The 15,076-nt window shown below is 36.8% G+C and overlaps 1 protein-coding gene across 4 annotated transcripts in view; it reads left to right on the forward strand.

Annotated features, from left to right (window-relative positions):
* Positions 1 to 15,076, forward strand: part of LOC126162411 (location of vulva defective 1-like) — a 111,885-nt gene that overhangs the window by 75,707 nt on the left and 21,102 nt on the right. For all 4 annotated transcript variants that reach the window (XM_049918909.1, XM_049918907.1, XM_049918908.1 and 1 more), the window contains one exon: positions 12,364 to 13,387. In XM_049918909.1, the coding sequence (XP_049774866.1) occupies positions 12,364 to 13,387 (1,024 nt within the window). The remainder of the gene's footprint in view (positions 1 to 12,363; positions 13,388 to 15,076) is intronic.

A 15,076-nucleotide genomic window follows, 5' to 3' on the forward strand; every position in this document is an offset into this window, starting at 1 on the left:
GTTTGCTTTCAAATTTAGTGTAGTTGACTGTCAGATGTTTTATATCATTAGGTAAGTAAAAAAATATTTTGGAAGCAGCATTGTTCATCTTTTTCTATCCTAAAATCAATTTAACAAAGTATGATGAATATCATTCTTCTTGTTTGTTGTAATTATAGCTTGAATATAACAACTTTGTGATTTTTGTAAATATTATTTACACTAAAAAGTAACAGTGACTTGCCCCAGTTTATTTAACAAATTGAGCCACATTGCAGAATCCTCCTTGGTGCAGTGCAAGCTGTTTTAAGTAAACAATATAATGAAATGACCTTTCCTTCATGGGGGATCACAGTCATGTAGAACCTAATGAAAGTCCAGTTTGTGCAGTGTCAGAGCTCCATCAGTAACTAACAGAATCTGAAGAATAGACACATGTAAACAAAGTCCATAGAAAGAACCAAACCAACAGACTGAATGGTGTGCAGTTTCACTGATCAAATTACAATTGGCCATGTGCTGTCTTATATGCAGAATCCATCAGAGAATGCTCCAACGGGACTACTACAAGCCCTCCCTCAGGAGCACCACTGCAGAAGTCTGTGGTAGGATGAGGCTCAATGGAAGGTGCATGAGCCACCTTTGGACTGGAGGATTCACTGGGGCTGGTGAAGCCAGGAGCTGCTGAACGAGATGGTGGAGATGAAATTAAATTTGATGGCACCACAGCAGCTTGTGAGCAGAGACAACAATACACATCATGGACCTACATTGGAGGGAAGCTGTCCACAGATCCAGTTTGGGTGGCATCCAGGTTCATGGGCCACACTGAAGTGTACACCCTGAAGGGGAAGGCCTCATTGATGACATGTGCCAGGGCCAGCCACAGCAAGACCAAGAGTGTGGTGAGGGCAACCATAAATCAGCTCTGCCAGATTGCAGCTTTCAATCAGGGTGGCCCTATAAGTTGCCAGAATATTGCAAATGGTGTAAGCTGCAGTGCTGGACATTTCTTGTGGAGGTGGGTCTTGAATATGTGGATGAAGTGTTCCATGTGATTGTTGGAAGCTGAATGAAAGGGCATGGTACGAAGGTGCTGAATTCTATTATAAGCACTAAACAGTTCAAAGTCATGAGAGGTGAACACCATCCTATTATCTAAACCCAAAGAGCATTAGATGCCTTCAATGGCAAAGATTTTTCCAAAGACATGACTGTAGCAGTATAAGTGATCTGGGACAAATGGATCACTAAAGGGAAGTGAGAAAAAGAATAAATCACAACCAACTAAACTGCAGCCACAAAACTGGCCAGTAAAATATAGGTGGATATTCTCCGATGGTTCCACTGTGTCACACTGGAGGGAGAACTGTTGGAGATGTGCAACTTGATGGGCCTGACACTCAGAACACTATCAGACAAAATTATAATGTCAGAGTCTATATTGTGCTAGAATGCATTACCACACCAAACTTTTCATCCGGGACATGTCCAGATGGGCATTGTGCAGCATGCACAGCACCCACAACTGAAAGTGAAGAATCCAGATGTGGCAGTAGTCCTTATATAAGACCCAGTTGTAGTTAATTTCACCATGGCCAATAGGGACAACATTCGGAGCCAATGAGGTAAGTCCAACCCTTCATGTGGCACAAAGTGAAAAAGGCAGCGTAACGTTGGTTCCTTGCATGTAGCAATTGTGGCATTGTGTGCTGTTAAGGAAAAAGCCAAAATAGCCAAATCAAGATCTGAATCAAGTTGAAAATACAATAATTATTCATGTTGGTCAAAAGCTGGATAGAGTCTCATGGCGAATTGCAACAGCACATCCATGTTATCATGCAATGTCTCTTCCTGATAGTGGCTAGAATAGTGAAAATTCAACAATAACAGTGCCTAGTGCTGGAGGCGATGGGTGACCCAGTCTGGAAAGCAATGCTTAGGTCCAAAGATAGTGAGCAATGGTTGATGGACCATGAAAGTTCATCTTGATGTAGATTTCTGTCAATAAAATAACAATTTAAATTTCAGGGCTGGGTAGATGATACTGAGGGCCTCCCATTCTGTTTGAGAGAAGCATTGCTGGGATATGGATAAGGTCTAAGGAGCATATGCAGTAGGGTGCTCTGGGGACAGTATTACACCTATGCCATGGGGGGATTCATTAATCACTACTACCAGCAACAGACAAGGGGTATATATTGTGAATACAGCTCCCACTTAAGGCAATCTTCCAAATTCTAGACAGCAAGGCGACAGTTTGAAATGTGTGCCCTGGTGATGTATCTGGTTTGATGTGTAAGAGAGTTCAGTTAGGTTTGTAATTAAATAATCATGATGATTGATCTTACACAGAAACACTCATAGGTCTTTTTCATGCATGGGTGACTGCATTTTACTGATGCCCACGATATAATTTTTCTTTGGTTTTAGTACATTGACCAAGAGTTTGAACCCCACATATTTCAAGGATGGTTGCATCTGAGTACTTCTGCACCTAGCCTCTGGAACAAGAGTTTGAGTTGTGAAGGTGGTTCTCATGAGTTGCACCTGTAAACAAGATGTCTATCCTGAAAACATTGTCCATTTTGGTGTCAACTACCACAAGATAATTTACTGGATGAGTGACTTGGTAGCATGTGAGAAAAACTGAAAGTGTTCCTAGCAAAGGCACATGGTGGTGTCCATAGGCCCAGATGTTTCTATCAGCTACCTGCAAGGGCTGTGACACGAAACTTAAGTAAGTGGGTTGGTTTAGCAAGGACACCAAAGAATCTGTCTCAAGGAGTATCTTTACTGAGTGTTTGCTTAGGAACACATCTACATTTTCTGGGCTGCACACTGAGAAGTTGGTGCATTCATAGATTTATCATTCACTTGGTTTACTTCTACAGGTTGGGGCACATTTGTGGCAGAGCTGCTGGTACATACTTTTTGCAAGCATCCTTTTTTGTCATAGACTTAGCAGCATGTTGTATGCCGCTGGGGGTACATGCTACATGTTTGGTGAAGGAAGTAATATTTACAGTTGGGCAACAGCGCTGCTGAGCCTTGAGCTGACGGGGTCATCTAGGACGTGGGCACAGTGAGAGACCTGTCAAATGGTTCAAATGGCTCTGAGCACTATGGGACTTAACATCTGTGGTCAACAGACCCCTAGAACTTAGAACTACTTAAACCTAACTAACCTAAGGACATCACACACATCCATGCCCGCGGCAGGATTCGAACCTGCGACCGTAGCGGTCACGCGGTTCCAGACTGAAGCGCCTTTAACCGCACGGCCACACTGGCCGGCAGAGACCTGTCAGACATCACTCATGTCCACTGCTGGAGAACTGTCTGCCACATCTCCTTCCATTGCAAAGAAACTCTAGACTATGCAGGCAGCTTCATAGGCTGGAGGAAGCTTCACCCGTTTGAATTACTTCCACCAGAGTAAGATCTGATTTTCTCAATTCATGGTTCCTCACTTTTGAATTGGGTGATGATTCACTGTAATATCCATGATTAGAATGTCAGTGTAGTTCTGTCCCCACAGATATTCATAATTGCAATTCCTACTTAATCCATGTACAGGGTGACAATTAATGACCATATGTATATTTAGTGTTGTTTTTGTTATGTTAAACTTACAGTTATAAAACTGAAGCAGTAAGTAGTTTGATACTTTATCTATACCTCTAGTGTTGTGTCGTGTATTTCTTTATTAAGTGTTTTGTTACTGTTTACTGCCATAATGATTATCTTCAGTACATACAGGTTATTAATAGTTAGTATTTTAAATTCATTAAACAAATTTCTGCAGGACTCCCTGGCATATTTCTTTCCCATAATTCTAAGTGCCTTCTTTTGTAAGACCAGTACACTTTTCATATTACCTTTACTGCTGGATCCCCATACCTCTATCCCATAGCTTAGATGAGATGCAAATAGCGCAAAATATATGTGTCTCAGAGTGGTGATGTTACAAAAAGTTGTCAGTTTTCTTAGGACATATATGGTAGTACATAGCTTTTTGCAAATATCATTTACATGATCAGACCAGTTTAACTCTGCATCAAGTGTCAGGCCAAGAAATTTGGTCAAGTATTCTTTTTTAATGTATTTGTTACCCATTAAAATTTGGTTTTCATGCGTTTTTTGCCTCCCAAGATCAGATTAAATATAGACAGATTTATTTGTGTTTATTTCAATTTGTTTTCATTAAAATACTGCAGAATTAAGCCTGCTATAGTATTTAATTCCACTTCGTGCTGCAAATAGCTTGGATTGCGGCATATTAACATGGTATCATCTGCATGGTTTGTTATGGAATAAATATCATTAACATAAATAATAAAAAGAAGTGGTCCTAATAGTGATCCCTGTGGAATACCAAAAATTATGTCACTAGTGTTTGATTTGTATGCTACCTCTGTAGTGCTAATAGACACAAACTGCTTCCTATTTGTCAAGTAGGACCTCATCAGGTTATGGGCTTTGCCTTGAATGCCATAGTTCCTCAGTTTGTCCAGCAATATGGTCATAGCCACACAGTCAAATGCTTTTTGTAAATCTAGAAAGATGCCACATACATGTTCTTTATTATCTATTGCTTGAGTGACACCTTCTATTAAGTTGGATGCTGTTGTAATGGTGGATGACCCCTTGACGAACTCACACTGCCCCTTAGAAATCATTTTTTTGCATTGCAGGAAGTTCCAGATTCTTATGTATATTACTTTCTCAAAGATTTTGGATAGTATTGGAAGAACAGAAATGGGTCAAAAGTTTTCTTCTAGATTTCTGTTTCATTTTTTAAAACTAGACACAACTTGAGCAATTTTCAACTCATCTGGAATAAACCATCTTCCATATCAAAGTTGATAACTGTTGATAGAGGTGATGCAGTTTTATGTATACAGACTAAGACCATCATATCCTCTTACATGGGAATTCTTTAAGCTAGTCACTATTTCAGTTATTTCTTCTTTACTTGTTGGCATCAAAAGTATACTTCCTGACACTGGTGTTCCTTTGAATTTGTATTTACAATTTTTAAGCTGATTGTTTATGCTGGAGCCAACAGAAGCAAAGTAATTGTTAAATAGATCTGCTATCTTATTCTGATCAGTTTCTATTGTGCCGTTTATTAGCAAGTGATTTTCAGTTGTATGCTTCCCAAATTTACCTATTTCTCTATTTACTAGTGACCATGATGTTTTGGAAATATTATTTGAGTTTTGAATGACACTTTCAAAATGTTTCTGTTTTTAGGAAATTAGGAGATCTACATAGTATTTCTGATACTTTTTGAACTCTTCTTTTAATTTTTTATTGCTCAAGTCATTTAACATAGCATACCCATACCATCTTAGTTTTTCTCTAGCCTCAGTGACTGAACTTGATATCCAGTTATGGGTTACATCATGTGACTGAATTCTATTTAATGGGCAGGCTTGGTTGAGAATGTAATATAGTTCACTTGAGAATTTGCCATAACTATAATGTGTCATTAGAATACTGTTCCAATCCACATATTATTCAAATGAGTTATATTTTGATCTGTATTCATCCTAATATATCTATAGCAACTATGTGTAGGGACCTTCTTTATGTGCACACTTAGTTCTACTGCATGGTGGTCTGACAAAGCACTTATAATAACAGAAGATGTAATACTGTATAATTGGTAAATGTCTGTTGCAATAATTTCCCTGTTTCAAACTAGAGTAGCTTATCTGGATCTTTGCACACTTTTGTATGTTGACACCAATTTCTTTTGATAGCCTTCTTACAGAATTCTCTGGGCTGTTTCTGATTGTAGCTCTCACCCTTTAAATGGTTTCTTGACTGTATACAGATCTATGCTTAGTCATACATTTAGCATCAACTGTACTGCCACCAGTTTTGTGGGATTCAACATGTCACTGAACTGTTTTGAGAAGGACATACACTACCACCAAATGTAGCACAAAACTTTCTTTAAGCAACAATAACTGTGTAATTGCTATCAAAACAAAATTTCACTACTGCTGATCACTGTTGTTTATTCCATCTTTCCACATTACGCAACTAAATTTAACAAACATTGGTCTTTATCTTCATGTGAAACAAACAGAAAAAAATTTTACCACAAAATTTTCAATATAAATGTCATCCTCAATTAATTGTATCCCTCTAGGTTGATGGTCCAGTCTGCATAAGATTGACTGTAGCCCTTTTTTTCATTGCCAGAATTCTAACCTGGATACAATAATATGTTTCGTTGTCAAAAAATGTTCTCGTAAAAAAATATTCTGCACAATTCAAGTTGCACTAGATGTTTTAGTAGCTCTAGTTTCTGTCGTAGGTGATACAGTTCAGGTTTTCGTAACAAGAACATGACCTTTGGTCTTTTCATGTCAGAAATTTGGCAAGTCATAAAATGTAACTACAAATCTATGGGAGTAAGCATCCCACTCATCACCTTGTTTGTTAAAGGGTGGGAAAGCTGTAAGCATGGGTGCTGTAGAAGGTGCACCTGTTGCATTTACTAATGCTTGCACTGTCTGTAACATTGCTGCCATTAGCTCTTGATAACCCTGCATAATTTGCATTAGTTGTTGTTGTAGTTGCTCCATGACTGAAAACCCACACTCTTGCCTAATAAAAAAATATTCAAAGTCTGATTTGTGCACGTCACAGGTCCCCCTGTCACCATTTTTGTAAAGATGATTTACATTCAAAGCTAACTGAGACTTGCCCTAATTTTTTCATCACACTGAGATATGTTACAGTACAATTATTGGAGCATGGCAAGCTATTTTAAGTAGGCATTCCAATCAAAGTCCAGTCCACAGTTCAGAGTTCTGCTAGTAACTAACAGAATTTGTATGGTAAACACCTGTAAAAAAGTCCATAGTGAGAACCAAACTAATAGATCGATCAGCACACATTTCCACTGTTCAAATTGCATATGATTCAGACTAGTTCTGAGCCAGCTTGTATACAGGAGCCATTCTGGTGACAAGTGCCATCTGGGTAATGGTGCCACCGTGGTCAACAGTTACATTGCGCCAGCTATTCGCTTTCCATAATGATGTCAGGTGGCACCATTGCTGTGCTGAAAGATTGCTTTCATAGACATAAGTGTTGTCAGCCACACTCAGCAAGGCTTTGCATGTAAGTGCAAAATGGGTACTACAGTAAGTATAGGCTGACAAAGAAAGAAATATGACTTGGTTGTCATAAGACCTAACATTCAAGTCACTGAAATTGAATGAAAACTTTACGAACAAAAAGTCAGAAGTTGAAAATATTTTTAATAATCATTTTCTAAATGTTGTGGATATAGTAGGATCCAGGTGTTCATTAGAAGATGCTAGGCTGTTAATGGAAGAGGCCATACCTATGCAATTTGATACAATTGAAATCTCACCCACTTCTCCCTCTGAAATTAGGAAAATAATAAACTTGCTTAAAAGCAAAAACTCACATGGAATTGATGGCATTTCCAGCAAAATACTAAAAGCTTGTTCTCAACAGATAAGTAAGATTCTCAGCCACCTGTGTAATAGCTCTCTGGAACAGGGCATTTTCCCTGATAGTCTGAAATATGCTATTGTTATACCTTTGCATAAAAAGGGGGATAGATCTGATGTCAACAATTATCGTCCAATCTCCCTTCTAACAGCTTTATCCAAAATTTTTGAGAAAGTAATGTATTCAAGAGTAGCTTCACATATCTGTAACAGTGAAGTACTAACAAAATGTCAGTTTGGTTTCCAAAAAGGTTTTTCAACAGAAAAAGGCCATATATGCTTTCACCAATCAAATTTTGAATGATCTGAATAACCGAACACCACCCATTGGGATTTTTTGTGATCTCCCAAAGGCTTTTGATTGTGTAAATCATGAAATTCTGCTAGACAAGCTCAAGTATTGTGGCATGAGTGGGACAGTGCACACATGGTTTAATTCGTACCCAACTGGAAGAGTGCAGAAAGTTGAAATAAGTAGTTCTCATAATATGCAAAGATGAGCACATTCCTCAAACTGAAGAACTATCAAGAATGTGGTTCCACAAGGGTCAGTCTTGGGTCCTTTGTTGTTCTTAATATATATTAATGACTTGCCATTCTATATTCATGAAGAGGCAAAGTTAGTTCTCTTTGCTGATGATACAAGTATAGTAATCACACCTGACAAACAAGAATTAACTGATGAAATTGTCAATACTGTCTTTCAGAAAATTACTAAGTGGTTCCTTGTAAACGGACTCTCACTGAATTTTGATAAGACACAGTACATACAGTTCCGTACAGTGAATGGTATGATGCCATTAATAAATATAGACCTTAATCAGGAGCATATAGCTAAGGTAGAATATTCCAAATTTTTAGGTGTGTCCATTGATGAGAGATTAAATTGGAAGAAACACATTGATGATCTGCTGAAACGTTTGAGTTCAGCTACTTATGCAATAAGGGTCATTGCAAATTTTGGTGATAAACATCTTAGTAAATTAGCTTACTATGCCTATTTTCACTCGTTGCTTTCATATGGCATCATATTTTGGGGTAATTCATCACTGAGGAATAAAGTATTTATTGCACAAAAGCGTGTAATCAGAATAATAGCTGGAGTCCATCCAAGATCATCCTGCAGTCATTTATTTAAGGATCTAGGGATATTCACAGTAGCTTCTCAGTATATATACTCTCTTATGAAATTTGTTATTAACAACCAAACCCAATTCAAAAGTAATAGCAGTGTGCATAACTACAATACTAGGAGAAAGGATGATCTTCACTATTCAAGATTAAATCTAACTTTGGCACAGAAAGGGGTGAATTATACTGGCACTAAAGTCTTTGGTCACTTACCAAATAGTCTGACAGATAACCAACAAGTATTTAAGAAGAAATTAAAAGAATTTCTGAATGACAACTCCTTCTACTCCATAGAGGAATTTTTAGATATAATTTAAAAAATATATTAAAAAAATAAAAATAAGAAACACAAAAAAATGAAAAAGTTGTTGTATTAACTTAAGTATGTTGTTAAATTAACTTAATTATGTCATGTATTGGAAAATTTGACTCGTTCCACATCATTACGACATATCGTATTCATGATCCATGGAACTAGTATTAATCTAATCTAATCTAATCTAATCTAACAAGATTATTTTATCAAAGTACAAGGGGAGCATCACATCTTCTGAACTATAATGGATTATTAACAGTAAATACTATGAGAGAATATATGTGATACTAATAACAAATACATTAGCTACTGAAACAGTTAAATAGTTCTCTCAGAGTTTTTCAATGAGATAAACAGCAAAAGAAACAGAATCCTATTGTCTAACATACTGCAGGATGTTCAACTTAAATTCCAATTCTCTGTTATTATTTTTAGTCCATAATATGAAACTGTAATCAGTGTTGTACCATTTGATTTGCAGAACTGAATATGGTGTTTTATTTTGACTTAATTTATAACTTATTTTCAGTTAAGAGAGAGAATGTACATTTGTACAAATTTTGTGAATGATTGTTTGTAAGACAATTTACAGTTTCTTTGGTTGATTTAAATCAGCTAAGGTTGATAATAATATGCTGAAAGAAGTAAATCTGCTTCTCAGTTCAGTAGAGCATTAGTTACATGTAAGGAAAACCATAATTAGCCTAAAGTAGAACCATGTGGAACTCCATCAATTATTTCCCTCCAATCATAAAAATATCCTTGTCTGTATGTTTGAATTTATGTACAATAATCTACATCATTTTTGTTTGGTGTGACATGAGACTTCTTTCAGCTACATTATTAACTGCACAAAACCCTACTTTTTCTAATCTAAATGTTGCAATAGACACAATCATGTGGCTTGAATGGCTTGAACACGTAACATATTTACTAACAGCAATAGAGGAGCTGTTGAGTGGCAGATCAGCACATTTAAAAGTCAGCTGTTGGATATTATCTAGGTATCAGAGAAAGTCCATGGCTGCTATCATCTCCAGATGCTGTGACCACATATTATTCCATCCCAGATTTTCCGTTGTTGCAGTTTACAGTTTTATTATTTACTGCTTATTTAACTCGATGAATAAATAAGAGGCATATCCAGAAAGTAAGTTTCCCTATTTTTTTAAACAGAGACAACATAGTTGCATGAAAAACTTTATAGGCAACAGGTACAGCAACATTGAGCTATTTTTCAATGCAGTGATCAAAAGAATTGAGACACTTGTCATATCGTGGGATCAACTTTTGTGTTTCTGTGTCGTAGAAGCCTGCCATCTGTGAATGGAATCAGTGTGTGACAGTCACTTCAATTCTTCATCGTTGTCAAATGCTGGCTGGAGAACAGGAATTTCTTGAGGTGCAAGAACAGATGGAAATTGCTGGGAGAAAGACCAATATTGCATGCTGAATGATCAAACAGCTCCAAGCTGAACATCTGCAAAACATTTACTGTGCACCAAGCTGTCTGGGAACGAGCATTGTCATGCAGCAGCACAACATGTGCATTAAGCATTCCATGCCTCTTGTTCTGAATAGTATGTCACAGTGTCCACACTGTTTTACAGTATTGGTCAGCATTCACTGTTTCACATCCGGGCAGAAAATCAATGAACAGAATACCCCCCATCCTGTCCCAGAGTACTTTGCACATCACATTCTGCACTGACACAGTATGTTTGAGTTATGTCTTGACCAGAGATCCACTGTGGTGCCAATGCATTGACTACTGCTTGTTTACTGGGGTCAAGTGAGAAATCCAAGTCTTGTCACCCATGTCAATTTTGTTAAGGAACTCATCACTGTTATCATGACATCTCTGCAGCATTCCATTTTGTGCTTGGGTGTCAGGCTTTTTGGAACCCACCTGGCATGCAATTTCTTTAATAGCAGGTGCTTAGTGACCATTTCATGTAACAAGGATTGCAATATCTTTGGAAAATGGCTGCTGAGCACTGTAATTGTGAAGCAGCAATTCTTCAAGATGTGCTGCTCACCAGCTCACCCAGGTGATCATTGATGAGGGATGGTCGCCCACTGTGCTCTTCATCATGGACACTTTGATGACCTTCGGAAAAAGACCTACACCAGCGACATATCATCTGTTTGCTCTCGATCTTGTGCCCATAGACCTGAAAGAGCTCACGATATTTTGGTGGGTGCTATGTTTTGTGCATGAAGGAACTTTATCACTGACCGAACCTCATAGGCAGCAGGAGAAGAGATAAGAGACACCATTTTAGGGCACTGCTGCCATGGTACTGCCACCAAGCAGGAGCTGTCTGGCTGGCGTTTGATTGTCACATCATAGATCTATTGTGCATGCATGGTTTTCCCATCTAAGTATGCCTACTTTAAAGGAAACAACATCGGGTAACTTACTTTTGTGATGCACCTCATATATAAACCACAGGTTTTGTTCAAGGAACCATTCTAAAAAGTAAACTGTGATTTATTAAGAATATTATAATCAAAGAAGTTGGACACTACTCTACAGTCATCTCAAAAATATTACTAATTGATATCAGCAATGAAAGTGGACAGTAACTATTGGAATATTTCCTACTGGCTCTCATATACGTTGTTTAACTATGGTATCTCTGTGAATATATCTTGATTTCAGAAATAACAGCACATTATATGAATGATACAGTTCAGTGTTTATATCACTGATACCATAAATTTCATAGAAAAGATCAGTGAGGAAGTAAATTGCAACTAGCCACACCATTTTTGAATGAATAATTTATTTCTCTGGAACTAGTTTTAGGTCTTCCCCAATCATCAGATGACAGGAAGGTTTCTTCATACAAATTTAATCTTTTTTAAAAAATTAGGAACAGTTCTGATTTATGTATTACAAAATAAAGATCTGTGTCATTGATCCATATCATGCTAAACCATGAGCCAGAATGTAGTTCAGCACCTCACACATCAATGAAACAATACCTTACGCTGTAATAACGAAAGAGAAATTTGTCCTTAAGGTAAAAATTTAAAATTTTTTCATGAAAGCCATGCTGCCATTTGATGATCAGTCTAATCCCAAACCCAGTTTCAAGTAAATAAACTATTCACTCTAAACAGCATGTCCAATTGCAATTTTCCTCTTCATTGATTATCCCAGAAACAGCTGTGCATTTCTAAAGTTGTCATGCATAAACTGGGTGCTTTTACTTGTAAGAGAGGTTATACAGTTCTTAATTTCAGAGGGTTAATTGGTGGCACATTCAGATTATTAAATGTTATATTAACTGCTTTTTCAACTCATAATGATTGCCAGCAATGGTTAAGAAGTCATTCTATATACAAATATAAATACTTGAGTCAGTTTTATAATCATTTTATCCTCAAAACCTGAAATTATGAAAGATTATTTATCTGTTACAGAGCTACTTTTTACATGAAGGCTATTTGAGTGGAGTGTCAATGAGCAAGGAGAATGTTCATCTGCTGCCAGAATTTCAAGATGTACTTAGGTTTTATGGTTATAGCCTTGAATCAGAAATGACCACTCAGTCACAAACAAGTGCAGAAGTTACATTAAATACATCATCTCCTGCAACAGTTACTATCACAACAGAAGAACAAACTATAGATACTAAAGGAACAACAGACCTGTCTGATTTGACTACTTCTGTAAATGTTGTGCCTCCTTCAGTGACCACCAGCCCAAATTTGCAAACTATAACACCGACAAAATTTTATGAATCTACTGATGTCAGTTCTGACAAAATTGCAAACAATATTACTACAATAGCCCCTGAAGAATTTCAGACAACTATAACACAACAGTCTGGTGTGGTAACAGAGACACCAACAATATTTGTGAACAAGGAAGAAACTGAAATGGTCACTAATCCCACACCTATAACCACACAAACCTCAGTTACACAGGGTAATGGTATCTCAGTAGAAGCAACAACAACAAATGAGGTTGGGTCCACACGTTTCCCACAGGTGACAGAAACACTGACAACATCAAATCCAAAACCAGGAAGTAGTACAGAAATGGTACCTCCAAGAGAAGAATCAGTTTCCCCTGAAATTCAGAGCACCTATAGCAGTGTTTCCACTATGACACTTGCAAATACTGAGTCAACTGACTATACATTCAAAGAACCATTAACTTCTGAAGGAGATACAACCACTACTGAGGCAATCACAACTGAACTTGGACTAGCTACTACAGAAATGCTATCTGAAATACCAAGCACAACAGTTACTGCTTATGCAACTAATGAAGTAACAGAAGCAAAAATGAACAACGATGATTCTATTGGTAATACTGAGATAACTTCCACAATATTTACAAGTTTAGAAATGAATGATGATTTGCATTTTACTGGAGAAACAGCTACAGAAACAACCACCAAAGCTGAGAATACTGACAGAGAAAGAAGGGAAGTTGAAGGTAATTTTGTTTTTTGTTTGTATTTCATATAATTTACACTTTTTGTTATTTGTGTTTAAACTAATAGATCCTATTAATGTCGGTAATATTCATACTATGATTTAAGAATTACTGCACCTTCCATTGTAAATTTTAAAGTGAGTGTTTCTATATGCTGTGAGATTCCTGTCAAAGGAACAACAGTGAAATTGTAATGCTTTGGTTTCTCTGTAGAAACTTGTCTGGTATCTTCCATTAAGTAAACCAAATAAAATCTCTATTTTTGTGTAGCATGGAAAATAGTGGAGAGAGCTAACAATTACTAATCTGACTCACACAGTGGGTGAGTTTACTACCTGTGGTAGCAATTCAAAATGTGCATTACAACTGAAACTACCATCTAATGTGAAATCTGTTCTGTAATATAATTTTAAGTGGCAAAAAGTCTCAAAGTCGTTGATATTCAACATGAAATGCATGCTGTATAATGTAAGGATCAAATGTGGTGAACGTGAATCAGTGACGACATTTTTTTAAGAATGGAGAGTCAAATGTTCATTAAGGTGGTAGAACTGGTTGTATATATGTACTCAGCAGCGAAAAAGTAAAATCTGTGAAAAAAAGAAAGAGAGGAAGTGTATCAATAGGGAGAAAAATAAAGGCAGACACATAATGACATAGACTATGTAAAGAGTGAGAGAGCTGATGCAATAAGAAAGCATACTATAAAACAAATGCAAATGTAGCTTATAGAAGAATATTTCATGATCAATGATTTAGATTTGAACTTGGATGTTATGCTTTTCACAAATGGTTGTGTTAATCTTATAGGCCATCTGAGGATACCTCCAGGCTCAACTAAAATTTTCAGTAACATTGATGTTGACTTCTTATTACTTCATCACCACAGTTATCTAAACCATTGTATGATGGTTGCTCACAATAAGCAGGAGATCCAGTTTTGATTTCAATCTACCACAATTAAATCATTAGTAGGGCCAGATTCCCAGAAAGGGGAATAATTAAAGAAAACATGTAAAATAAAAAGCTGTATATATTAATTTGCTCAGATATAAAACCACATGTAACAACCATGCTCTTGGAGATGACTGTATAGTATGTCATAGAAGGAATGGTCAATGCTAAGGAATGTGATAATAATGATCGTTCAAAGCAAAAAAAGTCATGTTAGCATGGCCTTTAAATGGATACCATAAGAGCTATGAGCACTTCTTCATGTTTGATACTGTGAAAAAAATCTCTTGTACTGTATTCTGGGAAGAAGTAGTATTGAACAAAACAAGAAAAATTGTGTAATAAACATGGGTTTTGAAATGCATACATTTAAAGCTGTGAGCACGGGTTTAGTAGAAGAGCTGTGTTTCACAGTGGCAAGGATAAATAAGTGCTTGTAGCTCTTAGCATATGCACTTTAGAACCCATATTTACTGGACTTTTTTTCTTGTTTTGATCCATGCTATCACATCTCAAAATGGAAAACAAAGAGCTTACAGTAGAAGAGATTTATTCCACAGTGTCAAAGATGAAAAATTGCTAATAGCTCTTTAGGTTCCAATTTTAGAGCCAATGTTTACTAGACGTTTTGGCTTCAAATGAACATTGTTGTCACATCTCTGAATATTGACCATTCCTCCTGAAAAACTCTGTATACTGGAAATTTCAACATTTATTTGTTGAACATTAGAGTTG

The sequence above is a fragment of the Schistocerca cancellata genome, chromosome 2 (genome assembly GCF_023864275.1).
Source record: "Schistocerca cancellata isolate TAMUIC-IGC-003103 chromosome 2, iqSchCanc2.1, whole genome shotgun sequence".
Lineage (NCBI taxonomy): Eukaryota > Metazoa > Arthropoda > Insecta > Orthoptera > Acrididae > Schistocerca > Schistocerca cancellata.